We start from the raw sequence: 24573 nt of genomic DNA on the forward strand, positions 1-24573 counted from the left end.
CTGTGGCCTGCATTGTGCAGGAGGTCAGACTAGATGATCATAATGGTCCCTTTTAACCTTAAAGTCTATAAGTCTACGATCGTCTAGTTGCTGTGTAGACATTCCCAAAATTTTTCTGCCACCCCTTCAGATCCTAACCCTCCCTCAAAGCTTAATTACAGATCAGGGTTTGGAAATTTTTCATAGCTCTAGAAGAGAAGGTTCAAAATGTAGCATGCATCAAAACTGCACTGGAAAGAAGTCATACTTACTGAAGTCTGTTGCAAAAAGGAAATTACATAAACTGCAATCAGTCCTTATACAATTTTCGTAGAACTACAGTATACAAAACTACATTGAATGAGTGCTGACAGATATAAACACAGTAGTACAGTGGCATCTTTTAGTTTACATATCCATAGCTTGATACAGATTCATGTCTGCAGATCACACTAAAGATGTAAAATACAGTTTGAATGTTAAATGTTACCTATGTAGAGATGCATGTATAGTTATTTTAGTTACTTGGCAATGTGACCTAAAACAGTAGTTCTTCCATGTTGCACTTCTATCTGGTCAGTGAACAGCATTTGACTTGGACAGTCACATATAGGACCCTATGACCATTGTGACAGACCCAGGCCAGTGGGGTGCAGGAGTCTGGTAGAAGGCAAATATACTGGTCACTGGGTGAGTAGTTTTCTGTTCCCTGAGTGACCAGCACAGGGTCTGCACTAGAGTAGTCAGGAACTTGCTAGAACCAATTAAGGCAGACAGGCTGATTAGAAAACCTGCAGCCAGTCAAGGCAGGCTAATCAGGGCACCTGGGTTTTAAAAGGAGCTCTCACCAGTCAGATGGGGAGGAGTTATAGGAGAGGAAGTGCATGTGAGGCGCTGGGAGCAAGAGACACAAGGAACTGAGAGTGAGAGGGTGTGCTCCTGGAGGACTAAGGAGTACAAGCGTTATCAGACAGCAGGAGGAAGGTCCTGTGGTGAGGATAAAGAAGGCGTTTGGAGGAGGCCTTGGAGAAGTAGCCCAGGGAGGTGTAGCTGTCACACAGTTGTGACAAGAGGCACTACAGACAGCTGCAAATCCATAGGGCCCTGGGCTGGAACCCAGAGTAGAGAGCGGGCCCGGGTTCCCCCCAAACCTCCCAACTCCTGATCAGACACAGGAGGAGCTGATCCAGACTGTGGGGGAGATCACTGAGGTGAGCAAATCTGCCAATAAGCGCAGGACCCACCAAGGTTGAGGAGGAACTTTGTCACACCATTAACCTTGTTACAGGGGAAGGAGCTACAGCACATTTAAGGAAGAATGGGTAAAAGTTTGACATATGTAGATCAACTAAATATATCAAGAGTGATGCCTCTGAGAAGAACAGAGTCAAACTGACATATCTCCTTCGCCAAAGCAGTGGTAAGGTACAGACCATATCCTGAAGTCTGGTAACCCTATGCACCACCAAAAGGATGTTCTTGTAAAAGGATTAAAATAATCCCTAAGGAAGGATAAAGATAGGACTTTACGTTTAAAAATGTATTCCGTAATCCTCAATATAAGCATCTCCATATGGAATAGTGATTAGTACTAAATTCTACAGACTAAAAGTGCATGTATGTTACATATATAAAATGTTTATTATTATTCACACATTGAGACATTTTTCAGATTTGCTTTTTTTAAAATCCAGCATATTGACGGTCTGTTAAAGAAAAGCAAAACCAAAAATCTAAATATTTCTTTCCTTCAGAAATTCACCTATAATAGAAAATTAAATTCTATTTAAAAGCATCAAGATACTGGAATTTGTCACTATAGCAATCAATTTAAGCAGGACATCTTTATTATTATTGGCATTTGCGCGTATGACTCAGTCAATGGCCAAAATTTAATTACAATAAAGGATGCAAGAAACAGTGTACTTGAACTTCCACAAGTGACTATTAATACAGGATAACTGCAACTACAGACATACATCAAGATTATTTTTTTTAAGTTATCCTTTGAGGAAAGACTTACGTTTCTTTTCACAGCTGTCTGAAATTCTATCCCAAAAAACCCAACTACAGACAAATATTTAATTGAAAAACAGCTACTATCAAGCTATCACATTAACTTATCAATCTATCAGTCTATAATATATTTATATAATTCAGTAATACAACAAACGTCCTTGAATACATATATTTTCCCAATTTAGACACACTTAGACTCCTATTGGACAACCATATTGCCATGAAATAAACATGATACTGTATATTTTATAATGCTTCTTACTGAGGCTTTGGTTGGTTGGTTTTTTGTTTTTATTATTGTTTTTTTTCCTAACTACTGATTACCATTGAGCTAAAGACTGTGGCCCACCATACTCCATTAGGGAAAGTGGGCTTAAAATATACTTCCTAGGATCATACAATACAATGCTTTTTCTGAACATTTAGAGCTAGAGACAGTAAGTGCTTTGACGATAATTAGGGATCACAAATAAGGGGGAAAGGAACAATGCCTTTAGATTCAAAGTTCCTCTATAAAAGCTGTTGAATTGCAAATATTGTTAAAAAAAAAACACAACAATCAGAAGCCTTGCACTTTCCAAGCTTTACCAGTGATGCTTCTTTTCCATAATGTAGTCTGTTCTTTTAATGTTGGAAACGTCTATTTAATCATTGCACTTTACAGCAATACTATACTAGCTGCGCCTAGGAAGCCACTGCAGAGCAAGTAACATGACCTTCACCGGGGTAAAGAACCTTCTCAGTCTCTCAGGTCAAATGAAAGATGCTAGCAAATGAAACGTCACCTGGGATAGATACAAACATACATCCAAATCTATAGATGCAGATGGCTAACAACCAACAGCTCATTCTCTCAATCTTTAATTAGTTGTGACAGTGAACGGCAAACCTGAAAATGTAGTCAGACTAGTCCTGTGATACTGTACTAATTCAACATGACCAAATCCATGCCTGGTTTCACACACTCACTCTTAACCTCTTGATCACACACATTTTTCTTTGTTTACTAAGTGTCAAACTATTGGGCATCAAAGTCTGCCATATGGTAACATCTTTACGGAGTAAATTCTTGGAATGTAAGAGCTATGGGGCTCAAGTCAGATGTCTGATGCAGAAACATGCTGCCTGTGGGTCAATTAGGCAACTATTTTTCTTACAGCCATGTCAGTGTGCTACCTCTTCATGGTCCATTCCCTTTGCTTTAGAATATTAAGCAAAATTAACTGCTAACAATAGTGAGTACAACACATGTTTAATCCTGAATCCAAGTCCTTCAGGGTCATGAATAAGGGTTTCAGTCTCAAGAAAAGTTGTTTATGTTTAATAGTTTGATTTATTTTATGTTAAGTTCTAGCCATGCAACACACAAAATTATCAGAAACAATACAGATGGATATTCCTGACCTAAAAGGACATTGGCTTGAGTAGATACCACAGACAAGACACAAAAGAATGAGATTTTCACCAAAAAGAGTTAATTGAAGCAAAGTTCAGAGTGGCCTCAGGCAGAAATGCCTTGGAATGGCTAAACTGAAAATGGTTGTCAGATTAGTAAAAGCAGGAAAGACATTGATAGTTTTAGATAAGGTTTGCAGGAGTATCCTAGGTATAGGATAGCAGCTCACTATGAAAATGTAGATGTAAAAATAACTTGCACATATGATTTCTACCAGCACTATGAAGATAGGGTTAAACTAGAAGCAACAGCAGAATGGTGAAACAAGACAAGCTTTGTACTCCTGTTGAAGACAATATAGACTACTTTCTTAATTAAAGGAGTTGCTAAAGATTCTAAAGAGAGGGGAAATTCTTCTATGAAATTATTTTATACTCTCACATTCTCCCTCATCATAGACAACGTGTGTCTGTTTTTGAGGTACACTACAAGGGAAATTTTTCAGAGGAACCAAGGACAGTTAGCTGCCTAACTCCCACTGAAAGTCAATGAGAGTTGGATGCCTAACCCACATCTGTGCCTTAGAAGATCTCTCACACACACTCCACAGACTGTTAAATTTTAAAAAGTTTTTTTGTTTGTTTTAACAACTATAACACAATACTACACAAACAAGACTACCTTATAGGAAAGTTGAACTCTTTACAAAAAAAAAGTTCAGAGTTGTCCCAGTTTGTATCCAAAGCAACAGAACTGACCTATTTAAAATTAACATAGTAGTTCATTATTTTTTTTAAAGTAGCAAGTAACTGACTTCTGGTCTCACGCACTCCCCAAAATGTGTAATTCCTTTCATCTGTACCACAGCTCCTCTCCCCCAACTTAAACATCAGAAAGCTCTGGCAATCTGCGTAGGCTACTGCCAAAAATTGCAGAGGAAAAAGAGCTAGGAATGGAGACCATAAAGGAAAGCCTAGATGCTTAGTTCAGTGAAAGGAATTATGTGATGTGATGAACCAAGCAATAGGCCTGAAGATTTAACCTATATCCAGATATGAGATCATGCTAGAAGGATGGAGATTTTAACATATGTGCAAGTGAGACTTGATTTGTAAAGGAGGAACTACAGAATATAGATGCTAGGAAGGTGGGAATGTTGCCAGAAGCAGGGCCGGCTCCAGCTTTTCTGCCCCCCCAAGCGGGGGGAGGGGGAGGAGATGAGCAGCAGTATCTTGGCAGCAGCTCAATCGTGCCACTTCTTCGGTGGCAGGTCCCCCCTCTTCCTCTTCAGTGGCAATTCAGCAGCAGCTCAAAAAGGGAGAGAGAGAATGAGGGACCTGCTGCCAAAGACCCAGACGTACTGCCCTGATACCGGATAGAGTGCCGCCTTTTTAAATTAACTGCCCTAAGCACCTGCTTCCTACACTGGCGCCTGGAGCTGGCCCTGGCCAAAAGAATTCAAATAAGAGGGAGAGAGATGAAAGAGATATCATTTCTCCCTGCCACAGAAAATGGTTGTTTACATGCAACTAAGGTCAGAACAATCTAACTTTTTCATCTCTCAGAAGTTTCCACAGGTATTTGTTGTTCAATATTTATTCCTTGAAGTCCTTTAGGGATTGAAGATTTCCTGGGAAAAAGCTTAAATATTCTGGTGGGGGACACTATAGAGAAGCTCTATACATACCGTTGATTTTTTAAAAATCTTGGACTTTTTCTTTGAGAGGAAATACTACACCACCACAGTATTGCTAAAAGAGCTCGACAAATTCCACAAAACATGTCCCACAAATTTTTAATTGGATGTCAAGATGAATTCCCTATGGTCCCACTTTTGGATTCACTTTCATGAACATTCACGCAATCAAACTTTATGGAAAAAAATGCTCATGGAAAGCAGATTTTAGGCACACATATTTCTGTAAAGATATATCTCTAGGCAAAGAACCCTAGAACTCAGATTTATATATTTACAGTATATACACAAGTTGTTCTCAGTTGAATTGTTGATACAATGCTTCCATCTATTAGCTAGTCACCTTACAATAAATTTTTAAAAACTGCATCTCTATTGCACTTGCCTTCAGATGATCTCATAACATAATCACAATACCACTGTAACGAAGTGTGCTGCGCTCTTTAAAAGTGGACACCACTAGCCCAGATGCTACTGGGACTCACGCCTTCATGTAGTTCATAGGAGATTGTCGGAAGGCGCAGTCTAAGAGGGCTCATGCGATTGCCAGTACTATCTAGGAAAAAAGCCTTTGGAGTTCATTTAGGGAGAGCTCGGGTGGAGGAAGGATTTGGAGGAAGCCTGTCTAGAGACCTGCAGGGAATAACAGCTGACGAGGAAATAATTTCCTGCAGGCATTGTCTGTGTCTGGACTCTCCCTAAGTAGCATGCTTCGTCCTGTATAGTCCTGGCAATCACATGATTCCTCTGGTACTACATCTCCCAGCTTGGTCTTCACTGAAGGCATATGCCTCAGTATCATCTGGGCTAGCAGCAGTTACTCTTAAAGAGCTCAACACATTCCACTACAACCACCAAGAGGTAGGTATTAGTCTTCCCATTTTACAGAGGGAGAAACTTAGACAAAGAAGTTATGAGACTTATGCAAGGTATCAGAACTTCTGAAGCCTATTTCTCTGCCATAAACACAAAACCTCCCTTCCGCAATATAATTCTTCACCCTCTTATTTGGACATCTCTCTTTAAAAAACAACAAAAACCCATTCATTATAAGCACAACGCTAGTAAGGAAAGATGTGTTGCTAATCATGACATTATCTTCTTTTATATTTCTGATGGCATTACCTCAGCATAGATGTTCTCTACCTTTAAAGCCAGAATGGTGGCTTATGTAATTATTTATATTTTTAGAAGAGAATCCATTTCTTTTGCTTCTCAGAACAGGCCTGTCTAGAAACAATACAACTTAATTTTTTAATGTGATGATGAATGGGACTGTTATCAAGGTGTCACACTGGTAAAAAAATTGTGTGGGGGTAGCAAATCATCAGCTGCCATTCATGGTGGAGACCAAAGAGTTCTCTGAGAGCATCTGATTAAGCGTTTGTACTCTGCCTCAGACTACCTTACCTGCATGAAGAACTGATGAACGTGAAATGCCTTCTAGTAAAGTATAAAGGAGCATGTTTCTCACAGTGCTTTCAGGTAATACTTTGTTGCCATGTGGTCTGTTTTGATATAATATTTCAAGGGAAAATTGCTAGTGAATTTACACGTGTCTCTCAGTGGTACTCAGTTTTCAGCTAATATCGTATGATGTTTTAAGTGTATGCATATTAATTTGGGCCTGATGATGGGTCATTTACCATATGGACAGGTTGCAGTTTTCTGGAGTTGATTGTTTTGTCCAGTTTTAATTCACTATTAAATCCACTATTAAAGTGTCCAGATGACACACAATTTTAAAAAGACATGGGCAATGCCTGGTAAATTATACTAACTGAATTGGAGAAACCAGGAGAACAACATTATTCTGGTTTCAACACCATAGTCTAGTTGTTTGGGGAAATACCTGTTTATTTCCTTCCATCTCCAGTCACAGTTATCAGATTAGCACCATACTTTCCATGCTTTATAATAGTCCTTAACCTAGAATTTGTGACTTGCTCTGGAGTATATTTTCTATTGATTTCATGAGCTGGTTTCTTCTGTGAGCTAAGATTAAAGGGATTTGCACAGACAGCTCTGTAAGGGGCAGAGTCTAGAGATGATGAGGTGCAAGAGAGGGCTATAAGAGTTTATTCCCAGAAAGATGGGCTATGGCAAGAGTCACTCTGAATTTTAAATGTTTTTAGCTTCTTTTTCTGCCAGCATTGAGTATATAAAAATAGATAGATCTTGCCTAAAGAATAATGAAAAGTTGCTACATTCTGTTTTGTTTTAGCTAGTCCGTTTTTGACACAGTGCCTCGATCAACTAAACAAAGCTCTAAGAAGCAGCCCAGCTAGCTTTATATTTAAACTTCTCAAAAGAAAGCTATGGAGAGCTGGGAGAAAAACCATCAGAAATTTTCACAGAAAGTTAAACCCAGTGATACTGAGAAATACTAAGAGAAATTACTTCTTAACAGGAAAAATATGATCAGTCAGGACAATTTTAGCAATGGAAGTGAACTATCAGATAAGGTATTCCAAAAGCTCTGTAATTAGAATCTAAACAGGAGTAGCTGATACTCCCAGAGGCCTTCATGGGCAATTTAAACATTTGAGGGTGAAACCGTGCCCTATTTGAAGTCAATGGAAGTTTTGCCATTGACTTCAGTGGGGCCAGGATTTCATCCTTCATCAGTAAATGAACAGAATATATTGGTTTGCCAATGGCTGGGCAAAAGTTGAAAAATAAGTACCATCCCTCCTGTATTTTCTAACACATTTCTCTCCTCCTCCACCTTCCCGCCCTTATTTCGCATATAGCTGATCTTATAAATGTAACAAAGCAAATATTTGTATTTTGTACATTAACTAAAGATAAACAGGAAAATACATGTAAGAGAAAATACATCTTGCAGATTAATGCTGCACTTTTACAAGGCAGTCTAAAAAGGTATCCAAGTCAACAGAAGGTGTACTAATGCTAACCCAACTGGTAGTTAACTTTGTTTGAGATTAGTTTAAAGTAAGCAATTATTCTTTTAACACACTGAATCAAGTTTCAAATTTACATTACAGGTTTCCATGTGGAAAGGCATCCAAAATGCACTTTTATCATCAAAATCCATCATGTACAGTATTGTAGCTCTAACCTTCAAGACAGTGCATGATAATTTAAGACTTAACAAAACATGTACTAATTGATTTCTAAGGGGAATTTATAATCAATTCCTGGAAATACTAAGAATAATAATTAGCTCTGTAAATTCACTGTCATTAGCTACATGTCAGCTAAAATTCTACATGTATGACAATCCTTTTGTAAAATATCCATCCAGCAGAATGACTTTGTACCATTTAAGCTAGAAAACATAAAAAGGTTGCAGATGATTATCTCACTTCATCTTGATGTATTGTACTGCATATATTACATAATGTTTCATTCAGTTACAGCAGATTAGTTTACTATTTGATATAGGACTAGTTTTACCAATATGTATTTTTGTTTGATAGTGGCTAGATTTTTTTATGCAACTATTTCTTATTAGCATTTCCTTAACTGTCTTTGACTGCACACATGTAGTACCATCATTTATAAAAAGGCTCCATAAATACAGGTTTTGCCATGTATCTTTGTTATTTAATTGAACTTACTCATGCAGATTCATTTACCTGACAATAAAAATCATTCCACTACACCTCCACAATGTTTGACTAAAATCTTTGTTTACCAATTTAAATGTTAGGATTCTGTTCCAATAAGAGACAGGTGGGAAATGGATTGGTCTTTTTGAAGGAAAATATACAATTTTGAACAGAAAACAGAACAATTTTTTTTTGAAATTTCTCAGAAAATGAAATTCTGGACAAAAATTAGTACCGGGTCAATTGAAACATTTTGCTTTGACAAAGCTGCAATGTTTTGTTCCATTTTGATTTTTTTTTAAATTTGTATTATATAAATACAAAATAAAACCAAAGTTGTTTTGAAAAAGAAAAATCAAAACACTCTATTCCAAAAAGCTCAAACCAGAACACCTTCACCTTACCAAAAAAAAAAAAAAAAAAAGTAATCAAAATTGACTCATTTCCACAACATTTCATTGTCAACTAATCAGCGTTTTTCAATGGTAAAATATTCTATCGGAAAATGTCCTGAACATCACTAGTTCAGATATCAAGCCATCCTTATTTCCTGAAAGGTTTCTGAAGTTAAATCTGATATTATTAATATTTGATCACGGTAGCCCCAAGAGGCCTCAGGTCTGGATCAGAACCCCATTGTGCTAGGCATTGTACAAATGCATAACAAAGAGATAGTTGTCCCTTCAGCATCCCCTCAGAAACACAAGAACATCACATCTGTTTTCTGCTCTCTCCACTGGTTTTAATAGAATTTCAAATCAAGCTCAAGGTCTGGGTCCTTATCTTCCAGGTGCCCAAAGGCCTGGGCCCAGGATATCTAAAAGACCATCTAACACTCGTGGATGACAACTGTAGCTGACAGCTTTGCTCCTCTGTCACAATGGCACTCTCAATAATAAAAGAAAAGCTTTATCTGGGGAGGAGACAGAACTTTCGTGACTGCAGGATGAATTCTTCCAGGAATTAAGGAGCATCACAAACATCAACTCTTTCTGCTTCAAGGGCAAGGCAAATTCTTTAACCTTGCCTTCTTTAATACAAACACATAGCAACACGAATATTTATTTAATAAATAAAAACCGCTGCCAAAACAAGACACTCTACTGCACACACTTCTCCCTTTAGGGAGAAGATGAAAGAATAAATAATATGTGATAGATGTGCTTAACACACTACTGGAAGTCACTCAGATACCATGGTGATGAGTGCAATACAAAAACTTCTATAGAACAGAATAGTCCTAGAGCGCTTACGATTTAAAATGTAGAATTTACACAATCTAAGCCATATAATAGGACCTGACCCAACACCCCTCATTGTTAATGGAAAGGTTCTCATTGACTTCAGTGAGCATTGGATCATGCCCTTAATATACAGCTGTATATCTTGTGGTCCCCCCATGACACTTACGTGATGCAAATAATCCTTGATTGCCCTGTGTACCTGGGTGAGTTTCACCCTATGAGTTTAATCCTGTGAGGTACAGAGTACTACTTCTCCCATCTACTTCAATAGAAGTTGAGTTTGCTCAGCATTTGGTAGGATTGGACACCAAATGAACAAATTTGCTCCATTTTCAAATTTATTATTTTAAGCATTTTATAAACTACAGTATAGTGCAATATACATGTGAGGAAAAAAGCATTTAGTCTTCCATTTTGCTGCTATGAAACTGTGTCCTTACATCTAACTACTTGTTTTTATGGATTTTTCTAATGTCAAACCTCTTTAAAAAAAACAGAAAAGAAAAAAAAAACTTGTTTCCTTGCATTCAATTTAACAATCCATAGCCAGCCCACAAATTCAGATTTACTCCAGTGTTTTTAAACTCACCCTCACCCTATACTTAATCAAGCGCACAAACACAGCTGGTTAAAACAAATTTCTGCCAACAACAGTAACATTCTACTGTGTAACTTCCTAAAGGAATATAACTACCCACCATCTCCAAATAGTCCTATTACTGAGAGTTACTTCCAGATTGGTCCCATTTCATACATTTTCATAACTTTCTTCGTATGTTCAGGAAACTAAACATTATCTTCTTGAGTAAAAACCTGAATCATATATTAGCTATATCTCTTCTCTTTGCAAAACTGTTAGACTACTCTGATTCATTATATAACTGAAATGAAGCATATGCTACTTCCCCTTTCTCAGTAACATTTTAAAACCTCTTTGGGAAGAGATAAATCCAAGTGGATTGTTCCTACCTTCCACTGAGAATAATTAGACTTACTGGTCTCCTAGAGAAATTGTGAGGAAATGGGAAAGGAGGAAATAGACAAGATGTTTTTCCCCATAGTTTCTTAGCTGGAAAATTAGAGTACAATATTTAACTAGATATCCAAATCTCTTGAAATAAAGCTTCCCAGAATAAACAATTTCAGTCATGATCTTTATACCTAATAGCATCAGGCTAAGTCACCTGATATAACTGAGCATTTCTGATAGATTTTTTGAAGTGTTTTTAAGTGTTTAAGTGTACTGAATTGAAATGATGTATAATTTATTTTTAGTTCTAACAGAAAATATGTCCTCTTTTGTAAAGGAAAAGAACCTTGTTTGTAGATATCTATAATAAGCCTCAAGGCAATACACAGAACATGTACTATAGACAAATTTTGTATGACAGCATAGACATTACCACAATATTTCCTATTTTCAGAATGGTACCATAGTAAAAATTTACTTTTCAGTGGTACCTGCTGTATCAATGCAACATATTCAGTTTGGTTTTGATGAATTTGTATTATAATTGCAAGGCCTGCTAAGATGACCACCTAACTTCAATTTACATTTATTGTGTGTACTTAGAAAGATGCACTAGACAATTTACAGAAGGCGAAATTGTGATTACACATATGTGAACAACTAGATTTAGCTTTAGTAATAGCTGTAAAGTTTGTTATAGATATGCAACATTCTATTTAAATTGTATTCTAAAGCACTTACCTCAAAAATTTCAAAGCCATAGATGTCCAGTACTCCCATAACCTTCTTTCTGACTTTTGTTTGTGCCTTTTAAGAGAAGGTTGAGTCATTGTTCTGTACATTTAGTATTTGTGATCAAGATACATTAAATGCCTTACAGGCATTTTGTTTAGGCTAAAAAGTTAGGTTTGGTTTTCCAGAAATGGTTAATATAAATATTTCCACAAGTTTAAAAAAAAAAGAAGCAAACAGATTTATCTGGATACAAATATTCACCTCCAGCACTGGCAGCCCTGCAATATTGCACTAGTGCATAAGAATAAGAAAGTAAAACAGACCAGTTTAGTTTTACTGTCCCCACTCACTTCATCTGTTTCTACTGAATTCTTTATGGGCATAAAAGAAAATTACCTTAATGCTTTCATTGATTCTGGTAACAAGCCAGGAAAACAGTCTACTGTACAGATTCTTAGCCAGAGCATCACGGGCATAATATGCCTAGTCAATAGAAAGAGAAAAAACATTAGAAATATTGGGCTAATTCTGAACCATGTGTGCTATTCCAGTGGTTTAAAAGTGCTACAAAAAGAGTGGAAATGACTTAAGGAATATGTTCGGCATGAGAGAGCTACCTGGTCAGAGTAAGGCTGCAGTAACAGCCCTACAGCGTTCTCCCTCCCAACCGTTGGCACAGGGACTTGGTAAGGGTTGGAGATGGAGACAGCGTAGCCAGAGCACATTGCATTCTGCTAGTCTCAGCTGGCCAATGGCCCATTAGGGTATGTCTTCACCACAATAAAAGACCCACAGCACCACCACAGCAAGCCCAAGTTAAATGACTTGGTTCGGGGTGTAGGGTTATAAAATTGCAGCATAGACATTCAAACTCAGGCTGAAGCCCAGGCTCTGAGACCCTATGAGGATGAAGGGTCTCAGAGCCCAGGCTGTCTACACTGCAATTTTTAGACCTGCATCCTAAGCCCTATGAGGCCAATTCAGCTGACCCAGGCTCAGACTGGGTATCATAGGGTTTTTAATCACAGTGTAGATGCAATGTAAGCCCAGAGTTAACAGAACTGGAGCTAGCAGACCCTGGGTTTGTTAGCCTAAGGCTTGAGTGTCTGCACTCATTTGTGGTTAGGAATTGTTGAACCCTGGTTCCCAACCTGGGGCTCCAGCTTCTGTGGGCCCTAGTCTAACCACCCATATTAGTGATTACTAGTGTCCCCCCAAAATGTGGCTGCTTTAGCCCTTTGTTAGTGGAGCCTGTGGGAAAACTTCTGTCCTGTGAAAATTTGCAAGTTGGCCTGTGGAATTGTGGGATACTTTCAGCGGACTCCCAGAGCACAGGTCCATTGGGGCTGTATCTATACTGCAAACCAATAGGGCTTGAAACCTGGGTCCTGGCTTGATGCAGGCTCAGATGCTCTACTCATGTGGAGTCCTGGGACCTGGGGCCACTCGATTTGTGTGTAGATGGAAGGGTTAGGCTTGAGCCTGAGTTGAAACGCTGGGCTTATACTACAGTGTAGACATATCCAAAGAGGCCTTGCAGCCAGAGTTTCCTTAAGGCTGCAAGTGCTTATGCCCACAGTTTGATAGGCCCAATAGAACCAAGAATTCAAGAAGAGTAAAGTTGACTTAAAGACATCTTTCCCAACCTGCCCCCTCCCCTTACTCCACTGCAGAAACAGAGAACTGAAGCCAGTGTTTAAAAGGATTGCCTCGAGTAGTCACATACTCAAGAGATGCCCGAGAGGACCAGAAAAACAGCAGGTGTGATAAAACTTCACATTTCTGACTTTGATAAAACGACTCTACAATTTATATATCCCCAGCAGGTTCCTCATTCTTTCTGAGGCACACGCTCCTGGAAACCTTTGTAAGAGGTGCAACTTTATGAATCTAGTTATTTGTGGACCAGGGAAACATAGCAGTCTTCACACTAATGTATTCTGAAAAGGCAATAAGAGGAGTTGAGAGAAATAGGAAAACATAAGGGATGGCAAAGGGAGAACGGAGGCAGTAAGGAAGGGAGAGAAAGATGGGCAAAGGCAGCAAAGGGAGAGGAGAGGAATGAAAAGCAGGCATCAATTTGTCTTAAAAACTCCAAAAGCATGGTCGCTTATTGAACATTTTGCAGTCTCCCTTCTCCTATCTGTTTCTGACAGGTTCCTACTTATGTGCTCTGCTCAGATATCTTTCCAGAATCCCAAAAGTTAAGATTCTAGTGGAAGTTCGGGTTAGAAGAAATGCACATCATCAAGCAGACTTAATGATGTTGAATAAAATTAAGCGGGAAACAGCGAGTGATGAAATCAGAATTTTAACTACTTAAGTGAATAAGACAGAAGATAAATTCTCAGGTCAAAATCAAAAAATACATGTATGCTCTAAGTGGACCAATCGTCCAGCACATCAATTAGAAGGGTTTGGAGTTTATTATTATTAAAAAAAAAAAAAAAAAAAAAGACATTTCAACCATCAGCCCCATGTAAAGCAGCAACAAAACACAAACAAGGAAGATGAAAATTGTATCAGCAGAAAAATACACTACAAGAGGTGAGATAGTTACTGTAACATGCTAGTAAGACCCCATCTGGAATACTGTCCTGCAAGGCACAGTGCCACCAGGACTTTACCAGTTCTGAAGAATCTAAGCTAGGGAGTTCAGTTTATTCTGCTAGAAAAAGAAAGGCTCCAAACTGACTTCACAGGAGGTTTCAAAATTAGTAAAAGGATTCAGAAAATGATTTCTCTCTTTTTTAAAAGCCACCCTCACTCCCTTCCATGTCCACACACACAGAGACTGGTTTGGGCTTCTAAAACTAGATAGTATCAGAGGGGTAGCCGTGTTAGTCTGGATCTGTAAAAGCAGCAAAGAATCCTGCGGCACCTTATAGACTAACAGACGTTTTGGAGCATGAGCTTTCGTGGGTGAATACCCACTTCTTCAGATGCATGTGGTGGAAATTTCCAGGGGCAGGTATATATATGCTAGCAACTCCACATGGACTCCTCCTGAGGGTCGAAATGACAGTCTGGACCTATACATTGAATGCTTCCGCCGGCGTGCACAGGCAGAAATCGTGGAACAACAACATCGCTTGCCTCACAACCTAAGTCGTGCAGAACGCAATGCCATCCACAGCCTCAGAAAGCACCCTGACATTATCATCAAAGAGGCTGCTAAAGGAGGTGCCGTTGTCATCATGAACAGGTCTGACTACCAAAAGGAGGCCGCCAGACAACTCTCCAATACCAAATTCTACAGGCCACTTCCCTCAGATCCCACTGAGGAATACACTAAGAAACTACAGCATCTACTCAGGACACTCCCTACACTAACACCAGAAGAAATCAACATACCCCTAGAGCCCCGACCAGGGTTATTCTATCTACTACCCAAGATCCACAAACCCGGAAATCCTCGACGCCCCATCATCTCGGGCATTGGCACTCTCACTGAAGGACTGTCTGGATATATGGACTCTCTACTCAGACCCTATGCCACCAGCACTCCCAGCTATCTCCGTGATACCACTGATTTCCTGAGGAAACTGCAATGCATTGGTCACCTCCCAGAAAACACCATCCTAGCCACCATGGATGTAGAGGCTCTCTACACAAACATCCCCCACACAGATGGAATACAAGCTGTCAGGAACACTATCCGTGACGATGCCACAGCACAACTGGCTGCTGAGCTCTGTGCCTTTATACTTACACACAACTATTTCAAATTTGATGACAATATATATCTCCAGATCAGTGGCATTGCTATGGGCACCCGCATGGCCCCACAATATGCCAATATCTTTATGGCCGACCTGGAACAACGCTTCCTCAGCTCTCGTCCACTCACGCCCCTTCTCTACCTACGCTACATTGATGACATCTTCATCATCTCGACCCATGGGAAGGAGACTCTGGAAAAATTCCACCACGATTTCAACAGCTTCCACCCCACCATCAACCTCAGCCTGGACCAATCTACACGGGAGGTCCACTTTCTTGACACCACGGTGCAAATAAGTTATGGTCACATTAACACCACCCTATATCGAAAACCTACCGACCGCTATGCCTACCTTCATGCCTCCAGCTTCCATCCCAGACACATCACATGATCCATTGTCTACAGCCAAGCACTGAGGTACAACTGCATCTGCTCTAACCCCTCAGACAGAGACCAACACCTACAAAATCTCCACCAAGCATTCTCAAAACTACAATACCCGCACGAGGAAATAAGGAAACAGATCAACAGAGCCAGATGTGTACCCAGAAGCCTCCTACTGCAAGACAAACCCAAGAAAGAAACCAACAGGACTCCACTGGCCATCAAATACAGCCCCCAGCTAAAACCCCTCCAACGCATCATCAAGGATCTACAACCCATCCTGGACAATGATCCCACACTTTCACAGGCCTTGGGTGGCAGGCCAGTCATTGTCCACAGACAACCTGCCAACCTGAAACATATTCTCACCAGTAACTGTACACCGCACCATAATAACTCTAGCTCAGGAACCAATCCATGCAACAAACCTCGACGCCAACTCTGCCCACATATCTACACCAGCGACACCATCACAGGACCTAACCAGATCAGCCACACCATCACTGGTTCATTCACCTGCACATCCACCAATGTAATATACGCCATCATATGCCAGCAATGCCCCTCTGCTATGTACATCGGCCAAACTGGACAATCTCTACGGAAAAGGATAAATGGACACAAATCAGACATTAGGAATGGCAATATATAAAAACCTGTAGGAGAGCACTTCAACCTCCCTGGCCACACTATTGCAGACCTTAAGGTGGCCATCCTGCAGCAAAAAAACTTCAGGATCAGACTTCAAAGAGAAACTGCTGAGCTTCAGTTCATCTGCAAATTTGACACCATCAGCTCAGGATTGAACAAAGACTGTGAATGGCTTGCCAACTACAGAACCAGTTTCTCCTCTCTTGGTTTTCACACCTCAACTGCTAGAACAGGGCCTCATCCTCCCTGATTGAACTGACCTCGTTATCTCTAGCTTGCTTGCTAACATATATATACACCTGCCCCTGGAAATTTCCACCACATGCATCTGAAGAAGTGGGTATTCACCCACGAAAGCTCATGCTCCAAAACGTCTGTTAGTCTATAAGGTGCCATAGGATTCTTTGCTGCTAAAACTAGATAATCTAAAATAAGGAGTAAATGGAGAATGTAAGCAGAACTACTCCAAGACAAGGGAAATAAGCATATGGAATAAGCTATTGGGCAAGTAATTGAAACAGTATAAGTGATCTAAATTTGTTGCAGGGGAAGAACTGAAGGTTACGGTGAAAAAGCAGGAAGCTTGGATTAAAATAAACTAAGAATGAGGAGTGGCACATTCAACCAGGCGGCCTTTCCTGTTCCTAAAATATCTTATATTCTTCACATACAAACTTCCAAGCTGGCTCGCCACTGATAGCATTAGCTGCAGCAAGAGAAGGAAGGGAGAGGTGCTGAGAAATAAAGAAAAAAGGAACAATATGGAAAGTTGAATTTATTCATTTTAGCTGAAGAAATGTCAGAACTGCCCAGAGCACATAAATCCTGTGAAACCAAATGGGTTGTTCAAAATGAAAGATGGTCTGCCACAGCAGGATATTTTAAGTTTACCACATTTCCGCACAAGATGTAGGAAAAACTTCCTACACCCTTTTCTTGTGGACATGACCCTCATAAAAGCGAAATGCTCATTCAGTGTGTTTGAACGTTCAAAAACTGTGTTGAAGCAAGGAAAATGAAAACAGTGATAAGTGTTACTCGTGAAAAGTTTTATTTAGAAGTGCTTTGTGAGCAGTAACTTGATTTTGAAGCTATGCGGAAAGCACTAATTTAAAATAATTATTTCCCTTAAACAACAAATGTTGCCTATAGTATGTGACATAACCAGAAAACTGAATGCTATTTTAAGAGTAAAATTTTTCAAAAGCAACTAAGTGACTGAGAAACCTACGTCGAGAATTAAAGATATAATGAAGTCACAAGAGCCAGGAGAATGAAAGCTAAAGAGTTGAGAGGGGAAGAGACTTTTTGTCAGACCGTCTGAAGCCATTAATTTGTTTGTTTTAATAGCACCACTTAATTTCAATTTCTGAACAACATTATGGAGAAAGTAAGAGATTCAGCAACTTTTAATTTCTGAGAGATAAGATACATCCTCTGAGACCCACAAGCAGCAATCCAGATATTACATTTGTGATATATCTGAAGTAAAATTAGAACAAAACAACCCTTTAAAATAATCTTTCAGGTCCTTCTGAAACATAAAAAAATAAAACCCCACAATCCTTATTATCCTTATGGAAAAGAAAAATGTTTTACATATTTTACAGAAAAGAAAAATCAATAAGAATCTGCTTTTACCTGAGCCACATTTAGTGTTGTAGAGACTTTTTCTTGCTTGGCTTCAACTGTTCGGAAGCTAAATGCTCTTTCCAACACTGATTGATCGATCCCTGTCAACTCACAAATTTCTTTGAGCTCTATAAAAGCAAAAGGCCAGAGTGTGTCTACAATTAACACTTTCATATCGCCCTGTTTCTATTGGCTACCCTTACTCAACACTATGTCACACAAAAAGCTAATTATTATCTTTAACTTTGAAGCGTTGGAAAGTTTGTTCAGAATAATTTTTGTCAAGTTTTGGTTGACTGTTACCACCCCCCATAGAAAGTTGGCTGAAAACCATAACAAAAAAAAATGTCCATAAAAATCTTGTTAAGTTTGAAAGCATTTTCCATTTCATTATATTTCAGTAAGAGGTCATTTTTTCCCCCACTCTTCTGTGAGATCTTTTTCCTGAAACAGAACTTTCAAACACACAAAACAAAAACATCAAATTTTCAAAATGTACCAATTACACCAAAAGGTCCCATCAAGTGAAAAAGCACAACTTAAGTTGCACGTTGGCTGTACAAAAGTCAAAAATATTAACTGAAAAAATACTGTGGCGCAACCAACATGTTATATCCATTTATAGTAAACCAATTTCTTCTATTTAATGTTTCAGAAGAAAGCTTTCATAAAATGGAAAATCTAAAAAAATGTTCATGAAAAAGACATTTTTGTAAAAAGCCAAATTTTGACTGAAACACTACATAGGAGAGCGCTGAACCAAATCCCCTTACAGATAATGATCAGAATAAAAAAAGAAGTAATGTACTGTAATCCAGCTACAAGAGCAAGAGTAAATCTTGTGTCTTTACAAGAGACAGAATTTGCAAAGAACTATTCAAATATTAGGATTTTTTCCTAACACCAGTATCATCTTACCATTTTTATCTTTGATTTTACTTTCATCTAAACCATTTACTCGAGATTCAGGTTTGAATTCAATGTTTCCCAATTTTAGAACTGCTGCTACCACCTCCAAGATGGACTGTGTTTCATGATCCATAAAGCCAACAATCTGCATGGCATTCTGGAAAAGGGGGGGGGGGGGGATCAAGATAAAGATATATATTTTAATCAAATAGATCATACTTGCAAAATCCATCATTTATATACATCAGCACAGAATATAAACATTTTCCAAATACATATAGCATGACAAGAAGAATATGAAAAAATTACTGGGCTTGGATAATTACACCACAGAATATTAAGCGAGGTTCACAAGAATTGTGTAACTCCGTCGGCATAAATGTTTAATCTGTCTCTAGTGTCCATGCTAGAGGACTGAAGTAATTCATGTTTTTATAAAGATTTTTTTTCTAACTGCCTATAGACAAATTAGTCCAATTTCAGACTCTCAACGAATTTGAAACGCTAAGATAAATGGATAGAACAACAGAATGCTGATAATATTGAAGTAATGGATTAACTTAAATTTAGCAACAGAATTGGAGAAAAATGTCACTGGAGTTCACATTTTTCTTTCTTAAGTACATATAAACAAAACCAAAACTATTCTCTATCAAGACTTTGGTTAACAAATGTTACATCTAAAACTCACTGCACACTATACATCTGCAAGCAAAGTATGAACAACACTGATTAAGGCCCCAGTCCTGAAAATGGCTCAGCTGAGGTAGATCCCCTCTAGTACACAGCCAGTTGCAGGATTGAGGGTTTAATATTTTGAGTTACGTGTCTTGGATTAAGCTGGACAATCTTACCCTAACTGTTCTGAAGTTTACTGCATCATCCACTCCGTTTACTCGGGCAGAGTCCAAACTCAGGTAGTTATATCTGCTGAAATCCCGTTCAAGTTTAAGTTTGTCTAATGAATTGAATGAAAATAAGATCAATCAGATACCCTTGTTAATGGCTCTTTCACCCTTAGGGCCAGAAATATGAAGAACTGCTAACAACAAATAGTTCATATTAAATTGACTTAGTGATCTTTAAATTACAAGCCTTTTAGGGCAAGGATGGTCTCTTTTCTGTGTTCATACAACATCCAGCACAAATGGGGCCCCAATCCTGACCATGACCTTGATTACCACAACTTAAATATCTACTACTAATACTAATAATAAATAGTAAGTTATGAAAAATATCTTTCTTCACACAAAAAGAAAATATTGGTTGAGTGTGTTTTATTAGGAAAACAAAAAGCAGCAATAACGTCTGATAAACAGCAGAGGTACAGTACTTACTAAGCAGGTCTTCTGATGCACCAGATAATATCTGATAGAAGATATGAAAATTTCTTTCACCTCTTGGCTGTTTAACAACACGGGACTTCTCTAACAGATCTAAAGACAAAGTCATAGGAGTTAATTTTTGCCACACCATTTTCTCTCTATTTTAACATGAATTTAACTGTTTCCTATTAACACTAGAGCTGATCAAATAATATTTACTGAATAATTTAACAAGCGGAGACATTTCTTAACTAAGTTATTGACAAAGAATTTCATTCATTATTTGTCCCGCCCAACCTACAATAAACTAATGATTTTTACATGTTGCAGCCTTACCAATTAGACATGGTAGGCTAAATTTTTAAAGGTATTTAGGTGCCTAGCAGTATTTTCAAAAGCATCTAGGTGTCTAATATCACCCACTGAAATCAGTTTTAGGTGCATGGGTGCTTTTGAAAATCCCACTAGGCACCTAAATACCTTTAAAAACCTGGCTCTATATTTTCAGGCATAAGCAGCACTGTGGGGAGTAACCCCATAGAGAAAATCCACCAAAATGTTGGAACACCAACAGAAAATAGGGGAGGATTGTTATATGAAGAAAGAGCTTTAAAAGGAGCTGAAGTGTTTAGAGAGTGGAAGCAGCAAAAAGGAACAGAAAATTTTAGAGTGGAGCTAAGAAGTGTAACTAGGAATAATGGGATGAAACAGAGTAAGGGGAAATTGAAGATGAATAGTCAAGATACATTTTTTGAGGCCTATCAGATTATCCTCCAAGGGACCTGATGGAAACTCCATCAAATGAAAGCAGCAAAGAGTCCTGTGGCACCTTATAGACTAAAAGACGTATTGGAGCACGAGCTTTCGTGGGTGAATACCAACTTCGTCGGATGCATGTAGTGGAAATTTCCAGAGGCAGGTATAAATATGCAAGCAAGAATCAGATGAGGCATTTAAAACTAGACTGGGAAAAAGCACTCTAAATTCTATAGGAGCATACTCTGCATTGGCAATTAGTTTGGAAAGGTTATTAGCTCTTTTCCACGAGTGACTTCTATGAGTCTATGCCTTATCAATGAGTACAAGAATCTTGCAAGACTGTACAGCTGGACTGGACGAGAACAAATAAGTTTTGGAGAGCCCTATCACACTTACTGCTGAAGTGGCAATGCAAATTCAGCTCATGGTTGAATTGCACCGAGATGGTTTTGGTGGCTTTGGGCTCAGTGCAGTATGAGAATGAAGGGAGATGTGGAAAGGGACATTCTGAATGGTGAGGGCAACATTCAGCTTGGCACAGAGCTGTTCGCCATCTTGCGAGGTTGGAGGCTAAGCTACATCTATTTTTTTTAAATGCCTTTCATTCCTTGTTTTAGAGGCATACATGAGGGCTCAACACCATTGTCCCAGCCATGCCTAGTATACAACCTCAACTTTCCCAGGACACACCCTTTCTAGGTCCCAGGCATCCTCAGGGGTGAAGGTACAGATGCCAGCACATCATGCCAAGTACAGTGCAGAGAATGTGTTAACGCTACGTGTGCACCTGCTGAATAGTACATGTCACTCATCAAGTGTTGAAAAATAAAGCCCTGTAAGAGTATACTCTCAACATGTTAAAAGGAACATGGCTGCTTTCATGCCTAATCCAAGTCACCCAGTTAATTTACAAACAAAATCCAGACAAAGTTTTGTAATTATTTTTAATTCAGTGTTTAGAGTCACAATCTGAACAGGCCAAAACCTATGTGCCGTTAAAAATTCCAGCTACATTAAAGGCGACATGCTCAGTTAACATCAAGCATTAGCATCTTAATATGTTAAGAGTTTCATTAGGCATCTGTGGGAGCTTGATAATCATTGTGCAAAACTATTCATAACGAAGGTTGGGTGTACTTTCTGAATGTCCCCGCAGCAATAAGAAAGAATTACTTAAAGTCACACTCAATCCACACTGCATGGGTAGAGGTTACATATGGCTCCAAAGACCTGGTCATAAGCTACTGAAATTTTCTAGTCAAAAACCGTCAGTGAAGCATCCTGTTCAATTATTCTTTTAAAAGTTAGAATAAGCTGTCTCTACATTGTCTATCCAGAAAAGGAAGATACAGAAGAGAAAGCAAAGTTCTTTAGAAATCACCAAGGTGACCAGGGGGCTGACATGGATAAGAGAATGGATTTAGAGACCTTAGGCCAAATTCTGTCTCCATGTAATTCCAAAGCTGTTGCACTGGGACTGTTGGTAGCTGTGATGCTACATTCTAGGAGAGTTTTGGTGGACCAGTAATTACAGATAACACTTCACAGAAGTCAACTACTGGGGTTTTTGAGTTGGCAAAATGAATTTCTCTGCTCGGTATCCCCACAGCCTGGTTAGTGTGTGGACACTGAGTGTAGAATTCAGCTCCTCATCAATTTTCATTTTTACTTTGAAACGCGGCATTAGGAGTTAACAGAATACCCACTATCAGATTCAGTGCTCCTCTTCACTTTCTGACTGGCTTGAGAACACTTACCTTATTGGAAAGTGACTGTATGTACCTTGGCAGTTAAACATTTATATTCTTATTGATTTTTTTGTTTCTATGAACTATTTGCGGCACTAATGTTGCACAGAAAGATATACAGAAAACTGCTTGGCTCCACTGTAATTTTCTAAGCATACTGTGGTAGCAATAAGCCATATTAGTGTATGCATTTATTTTGTGCTGAGCTGAGAAGAGAGGACTCCACCATTGTGTTTTGTGTATGTCTCTGCATGCTGCCAGACAGGGTGCTATGTGGAGATCATTAGAGTAGGTGTGGCTAGAGAATCCACTCTAAATCCTCCAAATCCAACCCTCCCCCACTCTTGGGGGGCGGCTCTAGTGCTACAAAGATGACTCCAACCCTTAAGCTGGAGTAACAGCTGCAAAGCAGCTACATCTTTCCCCATCCCAGCCTTTGGATGAGAATTCTTTCCTCTTTTGTCTCTGCAATTTCCCACTGCCCAGCTCAGTTAATAGGAAGATTATTTGGCCCTTGCTGTGGTCATTGAATGGATGAAGACACAAGGACATTCAGAACCCGTAGGAGTACAATAGAACTTATTAATATTTTAGTCAGTTACAAACACTACTTAGTCTCCATGTTGCCTGTTGTAATTATCACTGTTTAACCCACTTGCAAACAGCATAAATCAAAGAATATTTATTATTAATATGTAGCAGGACCAGGAGAAGGGATTAGATTAAAAAGACTAGCAAATTAAATCTAAAACACAGGGAACATAAAAATTTAACTTACTATTCTAGTCCTACCACTAAGACATTTTAACATCTCCTACTCCAACCCATATTAAGCCTCTTACAAATATTATCAGGGACAAAGTAAATTACATTGTGCTCAAAATAACCAAGTGCCAAGGTGAAGAATTTAAAGCACCACACTGACCTGAACAGCAACTGGCAAAGCCCACAGCAAGCACAGCATTTCAAAAGCTGAAGACCATGGTAAGGAGAATTTCACTAATTTCTGAGGTCTCAGTGGCACAGTTAGGATGACTTCAGTCTTTTTTCAAGCAACATCTGCATTTTTATAATCTAATAACCCTATAATTTGCCTTCTCTGTTTCCAGATGTGGCTGTATTTCAGCATATTCAGCAATGAGTAGTTTTGCAAAACCTTTTAAAAAACAATTGCTATCCAGTGATGCAAAGTGCAGCAGAATGTCAGAGTTATAAACAGCAGAATTAAGAACTGACCAGTCAACTGCACACCTCATTTGGAACCGGAAGCACACAATCAGGCAGCAGAGACAAAAAGGAGCAAATACTGTACAGAACGGTACTGTGCTAAACCACTAAAAAATAAAGGGCAAGTTTTTAAAAAGCAGACAAGATAATGAAACTGTTTCTGTGCTTGTTTCATTTAAATTAAGACCGTTAAAAACAGCATTCTTCTTCTGCACAGTAAAGTTTCAAAGCTGTATTAAGTCAATATTCAGTTGTAACCTTTTGAATGTTTTGTTCAGAGTTACAAACATTTCAAAGTTACGAACACTACTGTATCACTTTAACATAGACAAACTGCAATCACTTTTATCTTATAAACATGTCTCCTTTGGCTTGATCACATCCACAAAATCAAATTACCTACATGCTTTAATACAGCAGGAAACAGACCATATTTGTGTCAAGGTTATTAAGTTCATGAGACTGAACTTGAGGGGTGCTGACACCTAGCGACGACAGGCTCCGGGTATTTTGGTATACACTACACTTACAGAAATGTGTCATTGATGATAGTTTTAGATGAGCAGAGCTACAATCAATGACAACACACCACACCTCTTA

General features: G+C 38.8%; 1 protein-coding gene across 6 annotated transcripts in view; it reads right to left on the reverse strand.

Annotated features, from left to right (window-relative positions):
• MYO1B (myosin IB) overlaps positions 1–24573 on the reverse strand; it is a 243668-nt gene that overhangs the window by 52042 nt on the left and 167053 nt on the right. For all 6 annotated transcript variants that reach the window (XM_030580337.1, XM_030580339.1, XM_030580338.1 and 3 more), the window contains 6 exons: positions 20252–20350; positions 19769–19872; positions 18924–19071; positions 18015–18133; positions 12011–12097; positions 11621–11686 (listed from right to left, as the gene is read on the reverse strand). In XM_030580337.1, coding sequence (XP_030436197.1) covers positions 11621–11686; positions 12011–12097; positions 18015–18133; positions 18924–19071; positions 19769–19872; positions 20252–20350 — 623 coding nt within the window. The remainder of the gene's footprint in view (positions 1–11620; positions 11687–12010; positions 12098–18014; positions 18134–18923; positions 19072–19768; positions 19873–20251; positions 20351–24573) is intronic.

This window comes from Gopherus evgoodei, chromosome 11 (assembly GCF_007399415.2).
Source record: "Gopherus evgoodei ecotype Sinaloan lineage chromosome 11, rGopEvg1_v1.p, whole genome shotgun sequence".
Taxonomy (NCBI): Eukaryota; Metazoa; Chordata; order Testudines; family Testudinidae; genus Gopherus; species Gopherus evgoodei.